Source organism: Echeneis naucrates, chromosome 4 (assembly GCF_900963305.1).
Source record: "Echeneis naucrates chromosome 4, fEcheNa1.1, whole genome shotgun sequence".
NCBI classification, from domain to species: Eukaryota; Metazoa; Chordata; class Actinopteri; order Carangiformes; family Echeneidae; genus Echeneis; species Echeneis naucrates.
In genome coordinates this window covers 16,552,143-16,577,422 of record NC_042514.1, presented here as the reverse complement: position 1 = coordinate 16,577,422, position 25,280 = coordinate 16,552,143, and the positions used below count along the sequence as shown (strand labels likewise).

The following is a 25,280-nucleotide window of genomic DNA, read 5'->3' as shown; positions in this document are numbered from 1 at the left end:
TTGAGTCAAGCTGACTGTCATTCATTTCGCCCCCTCAGGTTGTCCTGTCCAGCAGAGCAGTCAGGAGTGCAGGAACCCCTTCAACATGTTCCAGGGCTGTGTGCGTCTTCTGACTCTGGATGGCCAAACCGTGGACCTGATTAAGGTGCAGCAAAGGCTGCTGGGAAACTACAGCCACTTGCAGATTGATATGTGCGGCATCATTGACAGGTTAGTCTCCCAAAATACCGTCAGAATACATTTTCTTTACTGCTGTTACCTTGGGCCCCACACATCATATGGGTGTCTGAATGTGATGCTACATATGCACATGTTTTGACACCTGTTGGGGAGGGAAAAAAATCTCACTTTTTATTTGAATTTATTATATTTTGACCTTTGAGTGAACTGATATTTTCTAGCCTTGAACATTCCATTTTTGTCGAGAAGAGAAGGACATAGCTTCTCCTGGGATGTAACACTTCCCTTGACAGGTTGACAGCTTTGATGGCAACCAAGACAATGCACGCACGCACAACCTAATTCTGATTCATTTAGCCCTAACTATAAATTGCATGAACCCTTCTATAATCGACATCAGCCTCCACTTTACTTTCTGAGTGACTGCACAGTGATCTTTTGCAAAGTGCTTATAGAAGAATATAAACTTCTGTACTCTTTGTGTGAACTTTATCTACTTTGCAAAAATCATTTTGAACCCCAACAATGCACAGGCATTACAGGATTTATGAAAACTGTGGTAGGAATAAATAGTTGGCTTGTGATGGATTTGCATTTCACTCTTGGTTTGGACCGCACATTCATATTCTGAATGCATTGCCCACAGAGAGTTTCTCTTTTCGCCAGGCTCAATAAAATACACAGATGGAAATTTTAATTTCATTAGTTGTTGCCTGCCTTTAAATCATATGAAAATCCAAGTGCAGAGATAGAGAGCAGAGTGTGTTGATGTACTGAAGTGACCTCTCTGGCCTTGTCAGCTGAAAAACACCACACCACAACAAGACTCATTAATTAGACTTGGCATTCGTCACTCTTGCTGAAAGCAACAAGCATGCAGACCAGCGAATTGTGATTTAAGGGACAAAAATTATTCAGGGATATTGCCAACAAATTAAAAAATCAAAAACTACAATGACTTGATTGCTTCGTAACACTTCAACACACTCGCACATTACTGAGCCACACTATTATAGTCGGTGACATGTTTTCCCATTTGCTCTCAGGGAATGTTGCTGTAAATACTCACTAGTAACTTCCAAAGTGTGTTCTGCAAACGCTCACAAACAAATCTTTGCTTAATCCTGTTTGAATGATATGGGCATCATGTAGCTCTTGTGAAAAATGGCTATGCATCCTGAAATGTTTATATCTACAGTAGTAACTAATGGGCTTAGGGCTGAGAGTCAGAGACAGTCCATTTGATATTTTCTCACTGGCTCAGCTTAACACATTGCTGCTTTTGGGGTTGTTGACAAGTAAGAAAAAACTAAATATATCATCTTCCTCATCTGTTATCAGAGCCGTTGGAGACAGACAAAGACAGACAAAGACGCACAAGACACAACATCCAGGACAAAACTAGTAAATGAAAAATTCAACCTACCAAACAGATTCTGTTCATATTGTCTTGTGGAGATTTGTAGTCCAACTGGAACTTCTCACAGGCTGTCAGTGTGGAGAGGAACTTTGGCTCTGACTTAGTGATAGATCTGCAGACGTGTTGCCCATTTCATCAGCTACTGACTTTGCAGATTAGCTGTGTATTGATAAATCTATTCATGTGCAGTGATGTGGTAAATTTCCCAATTTCTTCGGTGTCTCTCTTTGAAAGGATACAGTTTCATTCAGTGTTACCACAAACATCGCAATTGTTACGGTATCTATTTCTATGGTGCTCTCCAGTTTTATTGTGTTTTATTTTATTTTTTATTTTGTGTTTGTTTTTGTATTGTGGGTGCTACTCCACTGGAAATCCCTGAACTTGTGAAGCACTGATATGGGTATTTTGTTCAAGAAACATCTCCAGGATGCGCTGGGACGCATCATCAGTGTTGTGACCCGGGATCATAAGGTGTTTCGGATCTCACAGCATACACTCTCACCCAGGCGACCCAGCCAGGGCTAATCAGGTCATGACTTGCGTCGCAGCAGCTACCCACGGATCAGCCCTCTTCAAACAAAGCTGCCCAGTGGCTTTTTCTGCGGCCTCACTGGCAGATTGAGCCGAGTGAGGACCTTGCAGAGAGAACGTCGTGCTAATCCTCTACAGCCAACTTCTACGGGCTCATAGAATGTTTTCCAGCCTCTGCCCCAGCACTCCTCCAGTAGTTCCTGTTACTTGGCACGTTTCTTCTCGTTGGTTTCCTCAGTGCGCTCTTCCCAAGGCACTGTGAGTTCCAACACGATCAGTTGTTTTGAAGCCTCTGAGGTGATGATCATGTCTGGATGGAGTGAAGTCGTTGCAATGTGCTGTTGGAATGTCAGCTGCTTTCTCAGATCAGCCTGCAGCTGCCAATCAGAGGCTGTGTGGAGGAGGGCTGTTTCTGGTTTCTGGTCTGTGGTTTCTCTCCAGCTAATTGTAAGGAAGCTTAAATGTGGTTCCAGTTAGTTGCTTCATAAATGAAAGTATCCCTGCATGCTAACCTGCTCTGTGAGCATATTCTTCGTGGAATTAAAGCATTGATGGAGGAAACGGGAGGATTGTGTCAGGAAAGGCTTTGTTGCTTGTGAATGTGTTCACTATGTAAACTTTGGCTCAAAGTTTTCAATTGGGCTGAAAACATGCCAACATTTCAGTTCCAAATATTGCTCCTGATTTTTAATGGTATCACCCTTGAATAAACATCATTTGATGTCCATTCATATGCAAATAGGTTTTGTAATATGCATATGTCATCTTTTTGTGTGCAACTAGACAGTTACATATGAAATACAAAATCACAACCAAAACAAGACTGGTGAGATAAATAAAAGGTGACAGCAAAATATTGCATTCATTAACCGTCAACATACATTAAGATTACAGCAATGCAGACACGGCTTAAAAGTATTGTCATACCCACTTTTCCCTCCACGCAAAGTTATATAAGTTTCCGAATCTCAACTATCTCTCAGGGATGGCTAAATCACTTCTTTATAACATGCAATGAAAAGACAAAATTGAAAAAATCTACCCCTGTGGCAAAAGAGACAGCTTTTAAAATTAGGACTGAAAATAGGGCAGCAGTGACCATTTATGAATTAAAAACTCCCATTCTTGGCCACTTAAAACGGGAGCTGCACCTAAATGGGGAGGCTGAGAGATTCGCTGTGTGTGCATCTAACTGGATTAATTAGCAGTGAGGGGGAAATGTATTTCATCTCCTAGTTTATTTCAGGTGATTAGCAAAGCCATAAATGGGAGATAGGTCCTACCCAAGTTTTCTTGAAGACAGTAGATTTAGGAGGGCTTCCACAGGACACAGCTCGTGGATACAGGGGTGTTAGGCTTTAAGTCCTGCCACTAGCTAACACCGTACATTCAGAGTTTAAAGGGGCGTTTTATTTCTAGCTGTATAAGATAGTCATAAAAATACATCCGGGCTGAGGCAAGTGATCAAAAATCAACAGTGTCTTTGTCAAAACTTGTCTGTCATGTACATCTGATTAGGACAACTGTTTTGTGCTAATTATTCTACTTGTTACTTAAACAATGGTAGACAACCAATACTTGTTTTGTAATGTCAAAATCAAAAAGACCAAAATGCACTCAAAGACCTCACTTAACCTTTCCATTAGATTTGGAAAGGTTAAATGTGGATTTCCTGAGATCCATTCTCCTTATCTTTGATCTTATGAACATTTAACCTCAGAAATCGGTTCCCGTATATCTCGATAGAGCAGTTCGCCATACAGCAGGCTGATAAGAGCAGTGTCGTCAGTAAACTATAGGACATGCCTGTAATCACACTTACTCCTAAAATAGACAATAATAGGGATAGTATGGACCGTGGGGAGTTTGTGCATTATAACCACTTCTGGGAAAGTGCAGCAATATTCCTGACTGCCTGGCTCGGGCCCACGTGGAAAAATCAATTATTATTATTATTATTTTTAATCCTTTTCAGATTTTTTTTTTTTTATTTAATGTATAAATCAGAGAAGACTCAAAAACAAAGAGTATAAAATGTTCATGGCTTTTGATAGTTGAATGAAGATCACCCTCTTACTGCACACCACTCACACATATTATTAGTTAGGAATATACAGAAATCTTGACACAGCCCAAGAATTTAACTGAAGAAAAGTGTCAGTGAAAAGGTTAAATGCTCTTAAGATCTGATGAGCACTTTGACGGACTTTTACAAAGACACCTTTAGGACATCCACCTCTCAGCGATGTTTCAGTTCAGTGTGCTGCGTGACTGTATGTTTTGAAGCAAGACAGATGAAGCTGTCAAAAGGCAGTAGTTCTGACCTCTTTACTTCTGTCAGGTTCCAGACAACTTAATAATACACCTTGTCAAAGCACGCACACACAGACACACAAATAAAAAGAAATGCGGGTCACTGAGAGGTTCTCCCTCCTCGTTGTGTGTCACTGTCTGTGTATCTATCTGTCTGCCAGACTTCTCAACACGTCTAGTGGCTGTGTGACCAGTGACTCACACACACCCATGCACATACACACACATAGGCAGAGTTTGGGAATGACACAGGCACGCAAATTGTTAGTGTGTGTGTGTGTGTGTGAGAGTGTGAGAGAGTGTGAGAGATGTGGCAGCTCCATTATCAGCAGCAGAGCAGACAGAAGGGATAAAAATACATATCATTTCTTCAGCACACAGCAGTTATTTTTGTTTGTCTTTGCGTGACGTCTTGGTCTACCTGTCCGGTAGTAATGTGCAAATCCAGGGAGGAGCTGTGCTGCGTTGCTTTAGCCAGAAGCTGTAAGAGCAACCAGTATGATTGGATGCAAGCTCTGAGATCCAAGCTATGTCATAAGACACTGTCACGCCAGACTAGAAACTTTTAGATAAGCGACAAAGTCTATTTTCTCAGTTAATCCTGGAGTCTTCTGATCTGAGCTCTGGTGCAATATGTTGTCACGTTGCATTACAATTCGTTAGTCAAGCTATAGGAGACCCTGGAGATTTATAGAGGACAGCAGTTTGAAAACTTTTAGCCAAGGAAAGATAAATAGTAGATTTGTTGATACAGGCTACACTTCAGTTCACTGTTCATCACAGGCGGGTGTATTTGTAATTTTCGCTTTCTGTATTCTGGGTTGAGGCTGCATGGTGCTGCAGGCTGCTGACAACAGACTGGCTGTTGAGAAGATGACAGAAAACTCCTCCAACGCTGCTGGAAAGCATTGCCTACTGTGGCTGCAGATGGTTCTTGCCAAGAAAAGTTGGATTTCCCCAACTTTTTCAGTCTACATTGGGGATGAGTACAAAGTGGACTTGAATCCAGCTGAGTGGGTGCATGCACAGACATTTGTCTACCCACTCTTCTCGCTTGCCCTTACAATTGAGCTAAAGTAGTGACTAAAAGAGAAATATTTTGTTGCTCTTCATTCTGAAGTCTGGTTGAAGGCATAGTTTGTGTGCTGGGCCTGCTGCTCATGCTCAATATTCAAACTTATTTTAAATAGTTTCCCCTGTATTCAGAACTCTCAACAATTGCATTGTTAAGGCAGTGCTTCTGGTTGTTTGTACATTCTGGCTGTGCTACTACACACTTGCTCAATATGCAATAAATTAAATTATTATTTTGCAGCTGACTCTTAAATGCTGTATTCTTCCAACCATAAATAACCTCCCCTCACCTCCAGTAGCCCCACAAATAAAGTCTCATCCTGTGGGAAATGTAATCCAAAGGACTAGCTGGCCTAATAGTCAGGTCAAATAAATTTTTATTAGCGTTATGCCAAATCACAGCAGAGCATGTTCAGTCTGTCGCTTATTTCACAACATTTAGAAATATTGCTGTCAGTTGCGTGTTGAAGAAATACTGTTCAACATATTGATTTAAAGCAAAACAAAACACGAAAATAAATAAGATTAGATTTTATTCTTTCAGAGAGATGTTGGGTGGGCTTTCAAGAGTTTTGTCTCTGGATGATGCAGTGTTAGTTAGCAACGCTAACAAAGGGAGGTTTCAAAGCTGCTACGTCTCTGAGCACACCCCTTTGTTCACTTGACATGAAAACAAAGGCTTTTTCAAATGTTCTTAAAAGACTGGAACTCCTCCTTTGTTGTTTTGAGACAGGTGTTATTCAGGTGCCACCTACACACCTGCTCAGAAGAGTAAAATGCTCAAAAGGTCCCTTTTTTATACTGACATCCTTGAGAAACTTCTACGAGAACTTTCAACAGATGTTAAACTTCTCTCTCTGTATGTCTCCGTCTGTCTCCCAGGTGTTCCCCCAGTCATTGTGAGCATGGAGGGAGATGCACTCAGTCATGGAGCACCTTCCACTGCAACTGCTCCACCAGCGGCTACAGAGGAGCCACCTGCCACAGCTGTAAGGCCCTGACCACACAGCCATGGAATCTCTTGAAGTTTCTAGTTGTTTCTCTGATCATTAGTTAACAGAACACAGGTATTAGTCATACTATAATTGGCATTTATGAATGTAGACCATTCAAAGGAGCAAAGCCAATGAACTGCATTCATTGGCGTTATAATTGTGTGTTACCTGCCACGTCAGAATAATAAGATGCAGACAAAATAATGGAATATAAATCTGTAATGCAGTTTTGTATTTCTAGGCATTTTTTCCTCTTTAAATATTGTGCTGACTTGTAATCTATGTGAACGTTGGTTGGAGCGAGATAACTTTGTCCATCTCGTATTTTGTATTTGGGGCTTTGCGTCTTTTTCAGCTTAGCCACAAGCTTTTTAGCTGTCGAAAACTTCCCGCCTTCATTGCTAGAGTAGCCAACGTTTCAGACATCCTTGAAACCGTTTTTTTTAGATGAGCACCTTGTTTTTGTTTTTTGGGGGGCGTGACAAACCAAAGGTAGCTCTCTGTGGAGGAGTGACCGCTGCTGTTCGATGACTTCAAGTCATACTTCTCTAATATAGCTGACATAAATCACCTTCCAAATTTTTCTGAGTGACAAATTCACAAATGTATTACCGAAATCACTGCACCGCTGTTATTATTAAACCAGGTGCATGATTTTGTCAGCCAAGTTGTTGGGTTGCTTTCTGTGAGCAATTTATCTGTTTCTAGCAGACAAGAAAATCTTTTTAGAACAGGTTTTGGTGTTTGGTGTTACCAACGCCTTTGGAGAACATGGTTAATATTCTACACACGTTTTTATTTCATCTACTTTAATAGCAGTGGGACCCATGTTCCCTACCTGTTAATTTCTTTGTCTTTTTTCTTTTTTTTTTTGGGGTGGTGGGGGGTTGGGTTGGGGATTAGGCCGTTTAAAAAATTGATTTATTTATTTATTTAATTTATTTATTGTGTTCATTCAGGAGTAGACTAAACAGATTGATGGGTTTTTCATTATGTAGAGAAAATGAGATTTTCCATTAAATTAGAAATTCTTGACAAGGTTTTATATTTGGTTTTCTAAAACCGGCCCTTATCTTTGGTCTTACTGCCTCATATTGCGTGTGCTTGTATGGTCATGTGTGTGTGCGTGGACAGTAAATAAGGAACTAGAATGCTGCTTTTCATTCACGTGCCACTGGACGCAGTGAGGCAATGTCTCATGCTGAAATCAAACACCTGCCACTCATAGACTGTATGACTTTTAGAAATTACAATTCCTTTGTAGAAATTGTAACTAGGATGAGCAATTTTGGCAGAATAAGCAATGCATAATGAAAACATGGAAACGATTTCTTGCATTTCTCAAAGGACAAACATTTGTTTTTCAACCATTGATTTAAAGAGAAAGAAATCAGCTTTAAATGACTATAGAGACTGGGTGGCTTTGAGATATGAGACTATTTCTCTCCTCAGCTGTAACTACTGCATGGAGAATGCAAAATGAACAATGATTAAAGCAACTCTGAATGCTTAACTTCCACATTTTCTTCCTAATTGCATCCGGTAATTCAAGTGCAAATTAAGTAACATGTTTTATTCTGCCTTAAAAAAACTATGATAGCTGTTTACTTAGGGTTATACATTACCTGAATGTCTTCAGAGACTGTGGATAAGTTTGAATCAAATTTTATATGGCACTTCTTAACCAAATAGCCTGGATTGTAATACATACTGCACATATAAAGTGTCACTCCATCTGGTGAGGGGAGAACAAAGGGATGGCATCCTGTTGTACATGAAAGCCCCAGTTTTCTTCCACTTCTCTCATCAAACAACCAACATCAAGCAGAGAAAATGGTGTAGACTTCTTCCTTCTTCAATGTTTTTTTATTTTAAATTCTGAGGTTTCCAGCTAGTTCATTCATACAATCATAAAAAGAAGCAATTAAGAACTGACAAAAAAAAAAAAAAAATCTTTGTGAAAATAATCCATATTGGGTCTCAAAGAGCTCTCTGGATTTTTTCATGGTTCTTTATAGTAACCTGAGTTCATGAGGCAGATGGATTAAAAAGAAAAAAGAATCCATCTTGGCAGGCTTGGTTTTTGGCCGAACCACAATAGTTTGGACGAATCAGCAGGAATCACTGACAGACATTTCATTGACGTGATGATAGCAAGAAGCTAAAGCTAAAGAGTGAACCTAAATGCTACATGAGAAATTCTGAAGGGTACAGAAAGGCACTGAAGACTTTTATTTATCGTAAGATAGACTTTGATTTCCCAACTGGCCTCGCTGACAGTGAAATAACTGAACCAATGCTGAGTGGTTGACGTTAGGCCATGATAGACAGATTGGATAAACCAATCATCTGCCAAGCATTTTCATGAAGCATTGGTTCATGAAAATGGTTCTGATGGTTCTGATGGTTCAGAGTAAAATGAATGGTTAGTAATGACCCAAATATCATCAAACACTTTAGTATCAATATGCATAAAGATTGGTTCACAATGAAGTGGTATAATATGAAATTAAATGAATTGATTAATTAATTAAATTAAAATGCACATTTATAAAAATGTACACAAGATTGGTAACAGATGATTAATTGTTGAACAATAGCTTCCCACTGTAAGGGTCTGCAGTTTTTTTTTTTTTTTTTTGTTTGTTTGTTTGTTTGTTTGTTTGTTTTTTTTTTCAGTTTCTAAGGTGCTGTTGTGATAATTAACTATTAATTGACTGGCTCCTGTGGACAACAGTAGAATCAAATATCGGCAATCTTATTGTTTGTGTTTCAGTTTCCCAAATTCGTCTCTTGTACCAGCTGTAGTATTGGTGCGCACAGCCACACTGAAAACATCAAGATGGCATCTAACTTATAAACTAAAAGTGAGCCAGTGGATGTAATAGGGTAAACTGAACTGTCTATCAATGCTAACAGGTATTTTAGTTTGAATTTTCGGCAGCTCAATCACCGCCCAATCCCCGAACTGAGCTATTATAGCTGTGAACCTCACATGGTCGGCACTAACATCCTACTGACTGAGGCACAACTCGTAACACCCCCCGTTTGTACTTAAAAGTGGTTATATTTTTAAAACTAATTTGGAAGCTTTTTTGGCAAAATATTACTTGATTTTAATGAAAAAATTTTAAGAGAGTTTTAAGGATTTAAGGACGTGTGCCGTTTTTTCTCGAGTTATTTATGCTGGGCCCTATGTATTAATGTTAAAAAAAAAAAAGAAAGGTATAATAATGGCACTTATAATAAATACACAGCCATGTATGTATGCATATAATGTAAGCAATAATATGTGCACGTTTTTTGTTTTAATCAGTTGCCACATACAGCAGGTCAGAACATTTAAACGGGAATGAAAAGGGTGTCATTAGCTGCAGAAAAAATCTCCTCTCCTGCATCATCGAAGCAAATGGCAAGAGTGAGAGGGGAGAGGCGATAGTAGAGAGATGAAACAAAAAGAAAAATGCGAAGGAGATAAGTCACAGAGAGAGAAAAACAAAGTTTGAGGACAGAAGGAAGAGGGCGGTAAACGGGCGAGGAGATGGAGGGATTCCTGAGGCAGACTGTTCTTTCCACATAAATGGATTTCAACTTTGAGACTGCCTATAGCATTTTAGGTGAGTCGCATTAGGAATCAAAGAGATTGTGGCTTTGATTACACTGCTAAGCACTGATTTAATCTTTGTCTGCCAGGGTGGTATAATAAACTGGATCTCCCCTAACCTCACACACACACACACACGTACAGACTCCACTCATCCATGTTTATTTGTTATATACAACACAAATTGTTGTTTTGATACTGTTCATTTTGATGATACAGTATAAGAATCACCTTCCCATCCAATGTGGCCAAAATTACATCCTGTTGATTTTCTTGTCCTGTATTTTGTCATTGTGTTTTCCCACCCAGCAACATATGAGCAGTCATGTGAAGCGTACAAACACAAAGGCAATACATCAGGGCATTATTACATAGATGTTGATGGCAGTGGACCAATCAAACCCCAGCTCGTCTACTGTAACATGACAGGTAAGCCACCAACACACTCTGACGTGTATATGCACCACCGATAAACCCCCCTTCACTCCTTTCTTCCAGCCTCCCATATTCAGTCATCTCCAGATTTGCAAACTTTGGCTTAATTGATTTTCACTTGTCTTTCATTTCTCTTCGTCTTCCCACCAGAGGACACGGCATGGATGGTGATCCAGCACAACAACACCGAGCTAACCAGGGTTCATTCCTCTCCTGAGAGCACACGACATTCAGCTCACTTTGACTACGCCTCAGAGGAGGAGCAGTTAGCAGCTGTCATCAGCCAATCGGAGCACTGTGAACAGGAGCTGTCCTACCACTGCAGGAGGTCACGGCTCCTCAACGCTCCAGGTGAAGTCTGGAGGAAAGAGCTCTTTTTAATCGCCTTAAGTTCCTGAGATAAAATTTGGTGGAAAGTTAGAGTTTTAAGTTTTATTTTCACTTTTGAAAACTCTGGAGTGTATTTGTCTTTGTTGAAGTGGCGAGGAAGAGTGACGTTAGAATTAAGTGTCCAAGCGATCTATATCTGGCAACTGAGAGGAGTGCTGTTTAATTGTTTACTTTACTAACTAGACCATTATTACATTTTCTGTGGTACATTTTCTCCTGATCTTCTGCATTAGCTTAACTTTTATCGCATCATTTCATTTATCATGTAGAAGTCAGTTGCTTTTGTTTCTGGTTTGTTTTTCTTAACCATCTTCTTGCCCCTGTCCTCTCCTCATCAGGAAATAGGAAGCCTTGAGTTTCAAAGTGCTCTAAAAACAGTAGCCAATCTTTTTTTGGCCTGTGCATCACCAATGTGCACACATATAAAACTAACTTATCGGGATTCCTGCAAGGGAAAGAAGTGTGGAGAGAGCTGCTGCCCATTATCTGCCCAATTTTATCGCGGAACGGCAATGACACATGGTCAAGGCAGGGCAGCAAGGCTGTAGGAATCATGACGGGGAAGTTATAGAGCTGTGTTGGTTTATGTTGAAGTCTCACAGTGATGGGTGCTTTGGGTGACAGACAGTGGGAGTAAGGAAAATAGGATCTTTTCTATGTCCTCTATGATAGAGATGTGTCATTCATGAACAATATGTTCATTTTGAATTAATGTTTTGTATGACTCAGGAGTAACAAGTCCTCTCAGTGAGTAATTTTTTTTTATCCCTGGTCCGTGCATGCGCGCCACAGGCTAAGATTTGTTCACGAATGGGTCCTTCAGCTGTCCTTCTCAGTGTAGGAGTGACTGATTCGTTCACGACTCATAACTATGGGTCTTCGGGTCTGAGTCTCTCATTCACATGACCACTGCTTATTCTCAATGTAGGCCCTGGCTGACTCTCATAACTCATAACTACGGGTCTTCGGCTTTCTGGGTCTTTTGCTCATTAATCACGTGGTTACAGCAGTAACATGGCCAATGCTGTTATTACTGGTGAGGAGAGCTATCTGACGTTAGCTATGTAGCTATGGGATGGATGTTTAATTTGCCTTTCCGTTGGAATGAATTCATACACTACGGGTCTTCAGTGACCAGGTAGGCTAAAGTGAATATCCATCATAGAATGAGAATTTTTCAATGATAGGCGGAGCGCTCTCCTACCAACAAATTAAGTAATCAGTAATTTCAGTTTCAGTAGATTATGGCTCAAAAGGGTGCTCCATAGTTTAACAAAAGCAAGCCTTTGTATTATATACCAAGTTAAGCAAACCATGTTGTTCTTCAGTGTTTGACAGCCGTGCTTGTTTAGTCATTACTCAGTCATTACCAGTCACACTGGTTCAAATGAACGAATGACTTGAAAAAAGGTTTTATTTTACTGAATGAGATTAAGAGACCTGAGTCAGTAAAAAGATCCAAACTTCCCATCACAAATGTATGATATGCAGGCCAAGCACAGACCTACATAAACATATGCACAAAAAAGCATAGTTGAGTCACACTTCTATGTGAGAGACATTTGCCATTTTGAAGTTAGTTGAATCTTCTGGGGTTCATTGTCTTACCTCTTTTATAAAATTCACGTGGTACCTGAAGCAAAATAAAGATGAAGGTGTGTACGTGTTTTTCAGAGGGCGCTCCATTCAGCTGGTGGGTCGGGGGTCCAGACCGTGGTCAGGTCCAGACCTACTGGGGCGGAGCTCAGCCGGGTAGCCATCAGTGTCACTGTGGACTACAGGACAGCTGTCTGGATTCTAATTATTTTTGCAACTGTGATGCTGACTATGACGAGTGGTAATGTATATAAGCCTTTAAATCAACACAGTTTAGAAGGAAGTTTGGAAGTCTTTTGGGATATTATTTAATGATTTAATGATTAGATTATATTTTATGAATAAGTTAAATACTTAAAATCATAAATGAATCCTCATCAAGGGACTATATGCTATATTATATTCTTTAATGTATATTAATTATTCATTGAGAACTTCTTTTTAATGTTAAATAAATTGTTTACTAATCCAAAGGGATTAGTGAACAATTTAGTGGGCTCTTATGTGTGTAGTAAAAAGAGCCCGCAGAGCTGCCAACCAATCAGAAAGGATCTGTTTTTATAACATACACACACACACACACACACACACAGTGGTTTATGGTGCGGTGATTCAGACAGAAATATAGAGAGAATACACTTTTAGCCACATACCTGGAAGCCTCTTGGGATGGTAATTTCATCCACCAATTTGGATGAGACCTGTTCTATTTGATGGATGGTCATGAAATTTGCTAAAAGCATTTAGAATTCTCAGTGGATTTTCCTTTAGCGCCTTCATGAGTTTGTCATGTATTTTTAATGTCTCTATGTGGCCAACAGCTGTGCCTTGAGGCATTGTGTTTTTGGATTCTCCATTCATCCACTTCTTGCAGACACAATATCTAACTAACAGCTTGAGGACATTTCTTCAAATTTTGCATACACATATTAAGACTCAAGGATGAACAGATTATTGACTGATGGCCAAAGGTTACAGTGACCTCACAAAGCACAACTTTTGGTGTTTTGGTGAACATGACAAACATTAGATCTGGTAAATATTGGCATCTCAAATGCTCACAAAGATCTTAAATGCACCAGCAGTTTTATTCTAAGTACCATTGAAAAATACAAACCCTGATGCCTGAACTGGTAGAGAGCATATCATTGTACTGTAACCACAGTATTGTGATTTTTAAAGATAGAGAAATACCTTTCATCTGGAATTCTTCAATTTATGTGGAATCTGTGCTTCTGCTCAAGTGACAAATTATCAATATATTTCAGTGTTTTTCTATCATATACTGCCTTACCAGACTGAATGGAGTCATGAGATGTCCCAGACAATTCATTCCACTTTATGTTTTACCCTATCCTGTATTTAAATCCTTTTATCTGTGCTGTAAGCAATTCTGTATTTGGGTCACCTTCCCCAATCCTGTGACCAATTCTGCAGTGAGACCCGTTTCCTCATTTTGTAACCAGTCCCACTATCGTCTGCATAGCCAAAGGTCTCTATTTCTATTATCTCGACTCCTAAATCTATGAGACTCTGGCTCTATTTTAAAAGTCCCTCTCTTGCCATCACGATCACATCAGATTCATCGGTGCCGTACGTGGCTACAGTTCTGGATTTACTCTTTGACAAAAAAATTTGCCGCAACAAAGCAGGCGGTTTGTTGGAATAGGAATTTGAAACACCATGGCGCCATGGAGCATCGCAAATGTGCAGATGAATCATCCAGCCTACGTTCCTTCAGAAAACTGTTCCACAATTCCACAAAAAGACATCATCTAGACATGTTTTGTCAGCTGAAAGTCTTGTGGACAATCTTTCAAATGGTGTTATTTGAGCTCATTGGTATTACACCTGCTCTGTACGCATGATCATTCAGTTTGGTAATACTGATGTCCTCATTGTCATTCTCTTTTTCAACTCCTCTCCTCCTCCTCCTCTCCTCCTTTCTTCTTCTCCCTTCTGTTATCCTTCTTCTCCTTCTCTTCCACTTTCTTCTTTCTCTTCTGGGTGACCATTTTCCCTTTCAACCTGCATTATCTTTTTGTTCTTTTCTGCTCACCCTTTTTTTTTTTTTTTTTTTTTTTTGGTCTCTTCTTTATCTCCTCCTGCTTCACCAACTCCACTTACAGGGCCAATGACTCAGGTCTACTCACCCACAAGGAGTCCCTTCCGGTCAGGTCTCTGGTGGTTGGTGATATCCAGCGCCCGGGGTCAGAGGCTGCCTACAGAGTGGGACCCCTCCGTTGTCATGGAGACAGTAAGTCAATTTTGCCTACGGGTTACTTTTCCAATACACTGATTAGTAATTACATTGTGGCCACTGACAGGCGAGGTGAATAACACTGATTATATATTTGCAATGTCAGTGGGTGCGAGATATGAATATGTTACGGTGGAAATTATCTAAATATACTTAAGTTCTCCAAGTATGAGCATAGCCCACTGTCACTTTATATCCCAACATATATATCATATAAAAACTATGAACTGAAATAGGTTTGACCACTTACAATACATGATTCCAGTACTATTGTACACAGATCAGGTTCGGTTCCCGGCCTGGGGCCTTTCTGTGCGGAGCTTGCATGTTCTCCCTGTGTCTGCGTGGGTTTCCTCCTACCGTCCAAAGACATGCATGTTTGGGTTAGTTGGTGACTCTAAACTGTCCGTAGGTCTGAGTGTGAGTGGTTGTTTGTCTCTGTGTGTTGGCCCTGTGATGGACTTAGCCCGCTTTGCCCAGAGTGGCATTTGCTTCAGCAACCCCCGCGACCCGGAAATAGATAAGTGGTTGAAGATGAATGAATGAATGAATGAATGAATGAATGAATGAATGTACACAGATGACCACTGATGCATGAAGGGAAAAGTATTGATCATTTTATTACAATGGTACCTGTCAATGGGTGGGATATAATGAGCAGTATTTCAGTATTTTGTCCTGCAAATCAATGTATAAAGAGCAGGAAAAATGATCAAGTGTAAAGATTTGAGTGACTTTGACAGGTGCCAAATTGGGATTTCTACATGACTGAGTCAGTATCGCTACCTCCAGAAGTGCAGATCTTGTGGGATGTTCCCAGTCTGCAGTGGTCCATGATAGGGAAACCAGGGAAGCGATGACAGGATCTGCCTAAATAGACATCAGTCGGGGTGTCACCTGTCAACCACAAAACTGACCCACAAAGGCCATAATTCACCCTCCACACAGCAAAATGTTTCAACAAAGGTTTGAAGAGTAAAATAATCAATTCACTGTGTTGAACATTCACTTGGCTACAAATCCCCCAGATTCAACTACAGCGCATCTTCAAATGTCTAATGGAATCAATGCCTTGATGATTCTGGCCTGTTTTGTCCAGAAAAAAAGGGACCTACACAATATAAGATAGGTGGTCATAATGCTATGGCTGATCCGTCTATTCTACAGTGTAAATGTCGCACTTGAGCTGGTGTCAGCACCGGCACACAATCCTCATGTAATATGTTCTCTATGGATATTTATAGATGTTATGGCGAATGTGTTTTCTGAAATAGTGTTTTGATGGAATATTCTTTTTAAATGTTTTATGTGCCATACAGTGAGCTGCGCTAAAGGAATTCCTATACAGTCTGCCGCCTGCAACTAAAAAAGTGTTGCAATGTAAAACCTGAGTACTTCTACACATTCACCCAAAAATTAGTGCGCTTCAGGATAAGCACTGTGGGAATGTAAGTTGTAAGACTGACAAAAACGGTGTATTTAATATCCAAGATTCACCTTTACATTAATGAATATTTTAGATCATTAAATTGATTTTTATCTTTATTATTATCTGCTTAATTGTTCTTATTTCCAGCTACTGACCATGATGAATGGCTCTATGATCTTTACATGAGAAGTTATTAAGTATTTAACTGAGGTATAAAAAGTTAGACTGAAATGGCCTGGGGGTTAACTGGTGGTAATGGAAAATATGCCCCAACCAAACACATTTGCTAATTAGCTCTATGACTCCCTTTATGCTCTTAAATAACTACTGATGGAAAAATATATAATAAAGTAATCTAAGTGATGTATTTTACCTTGCTATAATTGCTCCTAATTTCAGTCTTCAGTTTAACGACCAATTAAAAGTATATAAATAAATGCCATACAAGATAAATCAACATTAATGAGATAATTCAGTCAGAGCTATGCCTTTGTTCTTGGCTAATTAGCCAAACTGTTGGTTCATTTGTTTACTACGCAATTTTCACTATACAGCCATCATAATTAGTTTCACTTTAATAAGCTTTGTTCCAAAGTGATATATATGCTTTTGAAAAATAAAACACATTTGCTGTCTTTCATATTATGAAGTCAGAGAGGACAAACGTTAAGCATTTTTTTTTTGTCTTGCAGAGAACTTCTGGAATGCTGCATTTTTTGACAGAGAGACATCTTACCTTCACTTCCCCACCTTTCATGGAGAGCTGAATGCAGACATCTCCTTTCTGTTTAAAACCACTTCGTCCTCTGGGGTTTTCCTGGAAAATCTAGGTATTAAGGACTTCATCCGCATCGAACTCAGCTGTAAGTGAGAATTTAAAAATATTTTCATTCTTTGTCAGGTAGAATTTTTGATTTGTTATAAATATCTGATCGCGGGAGGCTGTTAAAGTTACTCAACAATGGGCTTTACATGTCGCTTTTCTCTGATGTTGCTCTTTGATGACCACCACTGAAAAGAATGTTGTATGTGCAGAGTTGGGAGTTTTTAAGTTCAGTTTAACATAAATCTTAAGCAGAGGGCCAGTTTAAGTGTGTGCAAATATTTCATATTCGTGCCCAATATGAAATTTACACTAATGGAAACTCGAATCCTCCGAAGCACACACATTGAAAACCGTTGTTCACTGAACTATGATGTCTTGAGATGTTGTTTTGCAAATTGGTTTCTTTTCACCACAAACATCTTCAGGTTTCCTATACATAGTCCTAATGAAGCTAGTAAAAGTAGCTTTGACGATGGCCACATCTGGCAGGAACGTTTCTGATAGTGTCATAGTATTGTGGTGTTTGACGTGTTGATTTTTGAGGTAGTTAAAAATTAGATTTTTTTGTTGTTGGGGAGCAGGGAGTTGTTCAATCTCTGCTGCACAGAAAACAAAGCTTTTTTACTGGCTTGTGTGGTGCGAATTGAAGAAGTCTGTAGCATTATTTTAGGTTAAAAGATATTACATTTCTGCCCAGAGTTTTCAACACATGATCCGTGGAAACTAAGGTGTAATCTCTATCCACTGCATCTGTCTGTCCATGCTGCTGATTCACTCACCTACATTCAGGCGGCAGGACAAATGGCACCACTGCTCCTCAGGGAAACTGCTGGATTTTTTTCAGTGAAGCATGTCTTCCTTTCACGTTGCTGCAGTATTACTTCTGTTATTATGACAGCTGGTGGTAAGGTGCCTCTACACCATTACTGCATAACCTCAATGCCATTAACATCAATCAAGCCAGGTCAGAAAACAGCATCTTAGTTATATCATGGCTCTGGTTTTTATTCTATTCAATGGCTCCACAGACCCTCCACAGTGCAGACTTTCCCTCCACTGTCAGCATTGTCTGAGGGACGATGTTTTGTTCATGCCGTCCTGTGAAATATGGACAGAGTTGGCAATGTCATGATGGATGAACAGACTTTACGTGGCCTTCATTTCCCCTCTTGTTAATGTATGTTAATTTTTTTTTTTAACCTCACAGAGCTGTGTCAATACTGAAAAGATTAATGACTAACAACATGCTGACACAGATTAAGTTTGAAATTTCTGGGACAGCATAGATTTACCGCATATGTCTCAACAGGAATTGGGTCTCCATTGGATTTGTGTCCATCAAGTGCAACAGCAAATTGTCATGTCTCTAAAAAAGTATGATATGTAGGTTTCTGCCATCACACTATAGCGGTGTATTATTAGCTCACTGAGGCTGTACATCAGCACAGTGTGGCGCTGAGTTAAATGATAGCATGCAATGAGCACAATGGCATATCACTAAGGCTGACATTTAGATGATTATAATCAGTATATCAGTCCATCAACTCAGCATTGTTTTCACTGCACTGTGTCAGTGCTTCCTTATCAAATCTGTTCCTTTCATTTATTAAGACAATGACACAACTCAATAAAATGTCAGTTTCAAACGTCAGCTTCTTGTACTTTGTGCATGTGTATACACATGCAGACTCAGGCACACAATGCATCAGTTCTAGTTGTCTAATATGTGAAGTTCTTATTATTAAACACTTCTAGTGTTAAAAAGCACTAATGCTGATACAGATGGCTCTGAATTAGTGAGCAATCAATCGGAGTATAAAAAAATATCAGTCCATTCAACTAGCAATTCCAGCAGGTTGATCATAGTTTTCTCAATAAAAAAGATGTGAGATAGAGAGCAACTGGAATATAAGTTGCGACTGATGAGTGCGACTGATGAAGGTAATAGCTATAGACCAGACACTGGTGACACACTGACCCACACACACCCACTAAGTTGAGCTGCAGTGCCTTTCTGCCATGGACTTGTCTCTGAATACTCTCAGATTTGAGTCCAGCTGTCTGTCCGTCCTGCCAACAGATGGACGAGTGGGAGAGAGTCAATTCACACATCTGCCAACATATGATGATGGAGGACCACGACTGTCACAGTCTGGTGCCAAACTGAGGAAAAATACTTTTCCCATGAATAATGGGTCTGAAAAAAGACCCTAAGTCTTCTCCAGTTCACCTGAAATACAATTTTTGAATGGAATAAAATTCATCTTAAAGGAACTTCTGTCAAACTTGGCGACAAAATTTAACAATTACAAATAAAGACAATGAGATTTTCACACACTGTCATTTGTCAAGAAGTCCACATAAAGCAGCAGCCTCCAAAGTAGAAAAATTAAGCCAAAAAAGTGTGACAAAAGCGGCAGTTACTCAAATGGCCACTCAGGACAGGCTCCAAAAGCACGTCAGTCCCAAAGTGAAAACTTCACAGCGTATAGGAACAGTGTGTGTGTCCTGGTATGGACCACACACTGAAGAGAAAAGAACCTCACCAAAGAACCTTGAAAATAAGACAAAGTCTGTTCTTAAACTTTGGACTACTGCTTCACATATGGGTCTCCCTCAAACACACCCAGCCTACCTGTTTATCAACTGTGTTGAAATAACCGATAGGACAGAGTCTTCATATTTCTGATGACTGGCACTTTTCCTCCCTGGATGGATGAATTTCACACATTTCAAATGGAACATCAGAAAAAATGAAAGAACAGAGCGCTTTTAAGTCTCAACATCATTACAGCAAAGGTTGTGATAGCTTGTTTAAAGTCCATCTCTGTGTAAAGTTGGAGCTGTGGCATCTTTGGAAGTGACATGAGGGATTTACAATGTATTGCTCATCAGTGGACACAGTTATCTCCATGTGTGAGGAAAGTTTGATAATCAGCCTGTTGTTGTCTAATTTTCTGCAGTTATCTGACTTTATACCATCTTCTCTAGCCTCCTCTGAAGTTGTCTTCTCCTTTGACGTGGGAAATGGCCCACTGGAGGTACGAGTGGAGACGAGCATCCCGCTGAATGACAACCGGTGGCACAGTGTGCGTGCCGAGCGAAACGTGAAGGAGGCTTTGCTTCGTGTTGATGAGTTTCCTGCCACCACAAAGGGGGCTCCTGCTGACGGGCACATTCATCTCCAGCTCAACAGCCAGCTATTCATCGGTGAGAATGAAACAAGGCAGTGAATGAGTATTACTGTGTTTCCAAATGCCTTGAAAATCTTGGACACATAATAAAAATTCAAATCAGGAGCATTTTTAAGTAGTGCTTTGTATTAGGAGTTAGTAGGAAAAGGTACACTGTTGATAGCTATACTGTGTGTAAATTAACCTCATTAGCCGACAGCATGCAAATGGAAAAAACACACAATAAGTGAAGAGGAAGAAGAAGTAAAGCCAAGAGATTAGTCTTTTTTTTCCTCACTCACTAGACTCACTCAAACTTCAGTAGGCTTTATTTTTTTTTTTCCATGGATACAGTACAGTAAAATATTTTGCCACGCAGTTGTTATTTGGATTAAAACTTTGCCTCTGCACCACCCAGGTCTCAGAGGGGCGATTGGTTGATTTTCAACACCACTGACAGGCAGCTGCATATGTCTATTTAACAGTAAACATCGCCTTCAGGGGCTTTTACAGTCCTCCTGCCCTCAGGTGCTTAGAAAGTGATGAGAGCTGTTAACAGTGCTGCATTTCTTGGCTGGATTGAGTCTTTGGTCCTGGACTGGAAGAAGGAGTTTCTGCCTCTCTTAACACTAAACAATAATTGGCTTTCATGAATACCTGTGTATTAAGTGTTCCCATATTTTGTGTATCCAACCTGCCTCTGATATTCAGCCCCATCTCCAATCATTCATCATCAAAGGTGTACATTTCTGAAAATGGTGGCTCAAAAATCGAAATTTTCAGTAATGGCAACAATAAATAAAACCTAAATAGGTGCCTAAAATGGCTGCCTGATTTTTTTTTTTTTTTTTTTTTTTTTTTTTTTTTTATTGTTTTTGTTTTGTTTTGTTTTTTATTTATTTATTTATTTATTTATTTTTGTTTTTTTGTTTTTTTTTTTTGGGTGGGGGGGCTCTTCTTATCAACCAGCCAACACATATTTGCTTTAGTAAACATTTATGACAAAAGGCTGGTGTATGTGGGATTCAAAAGCACCTCAGGGCAGGTGGGTTGTAAAAGCCCCTGTAGATGATGTTTACCTTTATTAGACATATGCTGCTGCCTGTCACCGGTGGTGGAAATTCAAGCAGTTGGCCTTCTGAGACTTGAGTGGTGCAGAGGCAAAATTTTTATCCAAACAAAAACAACCGCATGGGAAAATCATCAAGGCCTGCATGTGGCTTCCTGAAAACTTTACCTGAAAACTTTTTAGACAGGCATAACACAGAGAAGGGAGATAATTAGCTCATTTTGTTTTTTTCCTGGTATTCATTTAGAATTTTTCATCTTAACCACTTATCCTTCAGGGTTTGTAAAGAATAAGAAATGTAAAATATCACCTGTTGTATTATTTATAACAAACATATTTAAAAAAATATATATATGTCCTTGGACATATGTGACATATTTTTGCTTAAAGTGGCATTTTCCTAGTTTATGTACACATTTTCAACCCAACCAGTGACGTTCAAGCTGGTTGAATATCAGTCCCTACAAGAAAGGACTGTTGTGCAAAAAAAAATTCACATATTTTAATACAGTCTGCAATTGTACTTTTTTGTAACTCTTCTCAACATCAAAACTCCTATGTCTCTGCCTTCAAGTCCACAAACCTTTATGAGTCTGTCTAGTCACCCCCTTTTATCTGGCAAACTGTTTGTGGGGGATGAAAATCCATCTTCTATTATGAGGCTTTATCTTTCTGCAAATAGTATGGACATTTGTTCATTTGTAAACAAACATTTTTAAGGTGGGGGGGGACAACAAATGGAGATGAGGTTGGAGAGATGCAGAGATATTGATTGGTTGGTTGTGTTAAGCTAATAATCCATTGTGAAAAGCTGGAGGGAAGTGACCATGATTTGTTTTCCTTATATGGGCAAGGTTGTTCTGGATGCTGTTTACTGGCAATGCAGAGGGATTTATATGTTTGAATGGAAATGCGATGGGGATGTTTGTCAAACACAAACACCCTCTCCCACCGCAGTCTATTTCAAACACTTGATTTACAACAAAGCATTGTGCATTTTTGTGTCTCTGCACTCTTGTTGTGTAAAATGAGGAGCCGTGTACTCCAGATAATTGTTAATAAGCCGTAATACTGCCTTGGGCGAATTTTTTATTACAAATTTATTCTGGTTCAACTTAATTTATTACCATTGCAGAGAATTAATTTAGCATGCACACTGTGACACGCATCTTTACACGCTGTTCTTAAAATAATACTCATATTAATATGTCATATTATTGTTATCGAATCTGTACCAGCTGGCATTAACAGATCTGTGTCCATTGAGTTCTTTATATTGCATCAGAAAATAGGTGGTCAGATATACTGTCACAATGAAACAAGAATTTATTAGTCTTGGTTTTTACCCTTTTTTTCTTATGTGTGCGTGTTTGAACAGCATGAAGTGAGACTCTAAAGTAGTTGGCTGTAGCTGAAGTCCTCACTCTCAAACAGGGTTTTCTTTTGACTGTTGCACTTTCCTCTGACAGTTCTTGTCCTTTATTTCTTAGTCAAAGGTTCTGTGCCTCAGTATTCATTGGTTCTGTTGTGAAAGTTCCAATAGGATTTTACCCCTTTTGGGGTTTACAACTCGTATTTTAGAGAAACTTTAAATTTAACAGGAAACTTTTTTTCCTGTTAAATCGGTTTTTCAGTGTAGTCAAACCTTGAGCCACTTGCATTTAAATGGCTCTGTGTGCTGTTAATGTACTGTGTGTTTTCTAATGTGCTGCAGAAGGAGGCCGGAGTCTCCCAGAGGTTAGTGATTTACATTAAAAAGCTGAATATTTGAAGCTTTTCCAGCCTCAAACTGTGAAAGTAATACCCTGCCAATTCCAATCTTTGAGAACAATAACAACTGTCGTGTGGATGAAAAATAAGAAGTCACCAGCTTTGAACTGGGGAAGATAAGTAATTTAGTCAAATCTAAACTCTGTCAGGAGTGTGTGAGGTTGCTGTATTAGATAGTTAAATGGCAGGTGAAAGGAAGAAGTGATAGCTGCATCAGACACCAGATGGCTAATCAGTCAGCCAGTTAGCCGATCGAAAGCTAGCACAATGATTTTGGCAGCGCCAGGTATCAGTTCCCTACAGAACAGTCATGGCGTCTTTGAACTGCAGTGGAACCATGTGACTGTCAATCATGGTTTACTGTGGAGTAAATGCAAACACACAGAATGACGATCTGCTTGGCAGGTTAAGATGTGTAATATCTCTACTATTTGGACAGTGTACCTCCAAAGAAAAGACACACTATATTTCATTAAATTGACTCCTCGCATAGACTGTGTATACAGAAGAACACACGTTTTGTGGCGTTTGGCATGGCTTTCCCCAAAGCGGTTCTGAAGCTCAGAGTGGGTCACTGCACTGAGCCCAACCCTGTATAACCTTGCATAGTGGAAAACTGATCTCCGGGTTGGAAAAAAAAAAGATGGATGCAGGCTCTGTTACGTCACCCACAAGTTTCTAAAGAGGGGTTTTGAAGCTCAGGGTGAGCTGCGCTGCTGTTTTGCCAGTGCTTGAATCCCCAACAAAGACAAAAAGTGGGTCAAGAAGTGGGTGTGTGGAGCTGAGACTTTGCTGCATGATGGTTTATGGCAAGCATATTCTCACCCACCAGTCACTCAAAATGGTCATGCCTTCAATTATAATTACATCTTACCAATATTGAAATGAGGAATAGAATAAGGTTGAAATGTGGCCTTTTTTAATGTAATTAAACCATATGGCATTTTTTCCTTTTCAAACTATTACCCTTTCCCTGAGAAAATTGTTGTAAAAGGTTACATCAGTTACACATCTCAGATAAAAGACCTGGGAGTACCACTCATGGGACAGGTGTAAAAGTAAAGAGAAAAAGGATACAAAAATCTGTGCATGCAAACAAAGTACAAAAGGCTAGTTTGAGGCCACATTCAAATCTTACAGGCAAGGTCAAAAACATGTTTGGCCATGCAAAGAACAAAGCACTGAAGAGCAAGGGCACATAGACTATCTGGCCAACATCAAATGGAAGTGGACTGGTCTAGATATGCAGGTCAGGTGAATGTTCTTGGCAGTCAGGTAAGAGTAAAATGAGAAACTTCAACAAACAACTGACCTGAAATAGTTAATGAGCAGACTCCTCACCCAACTCAAACCCATGGCAACACTTATACATATAAGAGAATACTTCAATTTCAGGTAAAAAGTAATTAGAAGTAGCTAATGTGGAAGCTGTAAAGGAGATACCAGATCTGTGACCGTGTTTTTGTTTCTTTTATCTTGTTGTTGATGACAGGAGGAACTGCATCCAGGCAGAAAGGTTTTCTCGGCTGCATCCGCTCTCTTCAGCTCAATGGCATCACTCTGGACCTAGAGGAGAGAGCAAAGATCACTCCGGGGGTCCGCCCTGGCTGCCCAGGCCACTGCAGCAGCTACAGCTACCTCTGCCAGAACCAGGGCCTCTGTGCAGAGAAAGCCAAAGGTTTCTCCTGCGACTGTGGTCAGTCCGCTTATACTGGAGCCTTCTGTCACAAAGGTAGAGACACTGACGCACACACTGAGCCCTTTCTGCCCGGAAATACACCCATCCACTGATTTATGGATGTTCTGTCCCCTACGGAGCATATCAGTGATATTTTAACGAGTGAATGGCAGCTGCAGTTTTACTACGCTCTGTGTTAAATGAGTTGAACAAAAACAACTAAAAGAAAGAAAACGTAAACTATGTAAATTTCTGTTCTTACTAAATAACATATTGGACCAAAAATCTGAGAGAAACACAGTCTGACATCACCTTATAAATAATAAGAAGTCTGTCCTTCAACTTCAACTGCCTTGACAATTTAAATTTTACTGTGCATAATAGAAGAGGCTAATTCAGCATGAAGCTCATTGCAGGTTTGTGTCCAAAGAAGGCCATGTGAAATATATGCAATAAAACTCCTTGAGATATCATTCATTTGGGTATAGTATAAAAAAGAAGAGTGGAAGCGAACTGCTGAAGGTTATAAGAAAA

At 39.7% G+C, this 25,280-nt stretch overlaps 1 protein-coding gene across 1 annotated transcript in view; it reads left to right on the top strand.

The window, feature by feature from the left end:
- LOC115042136 (contactin-associated protein-like 4) overlaps nucleotides 1-25,280 on the top strand; it is a 94,369-nt gene that overhangs the window by 55,402 nt on the left and 13,687 nt on the right. Inside the window, exons 10-18 of the mRNA XM_029500186.1 lie at nucleotides 39-210; nucleotides 6,404-6,510; nucleotides 10,430-10,549; nucleotides 10,706-10,906; nucleotides 12,620-12,782; nucleotides 14,671-14,798; nucleotides 16,923-17,093; nucleotides 20,048-20,266; nucleotides 24,561-24,800. Of these exons, the coding sequence (XP_029356046.1) occupies nucleotides 39-210; nucleotides 6,404-6,510; nucleotides 10,430-10,549; nucleotides 10,706-10,906; nucleotides 12,620-12,782; nucleotides 14,671-14,798; nucleotides 16,923-17,093; nucleotides 20,048-20,266; nucleotides 24,561-24,800 (1,521 nt within the window). The remainder of the gene's footprint in view (nucleotides 1-38; nucleotides 211-6,403; nucleotides 6,511-10,429; nucleotides 10,550-10,705; nucleotides 10,907-12,619; nucleotides 12,783-14,670; nucleotides 14,799-16,922; nucleotides 17,094-20,047; nucleotides 20,267-24,560; nucleotides 24,801-25,280) is intronic.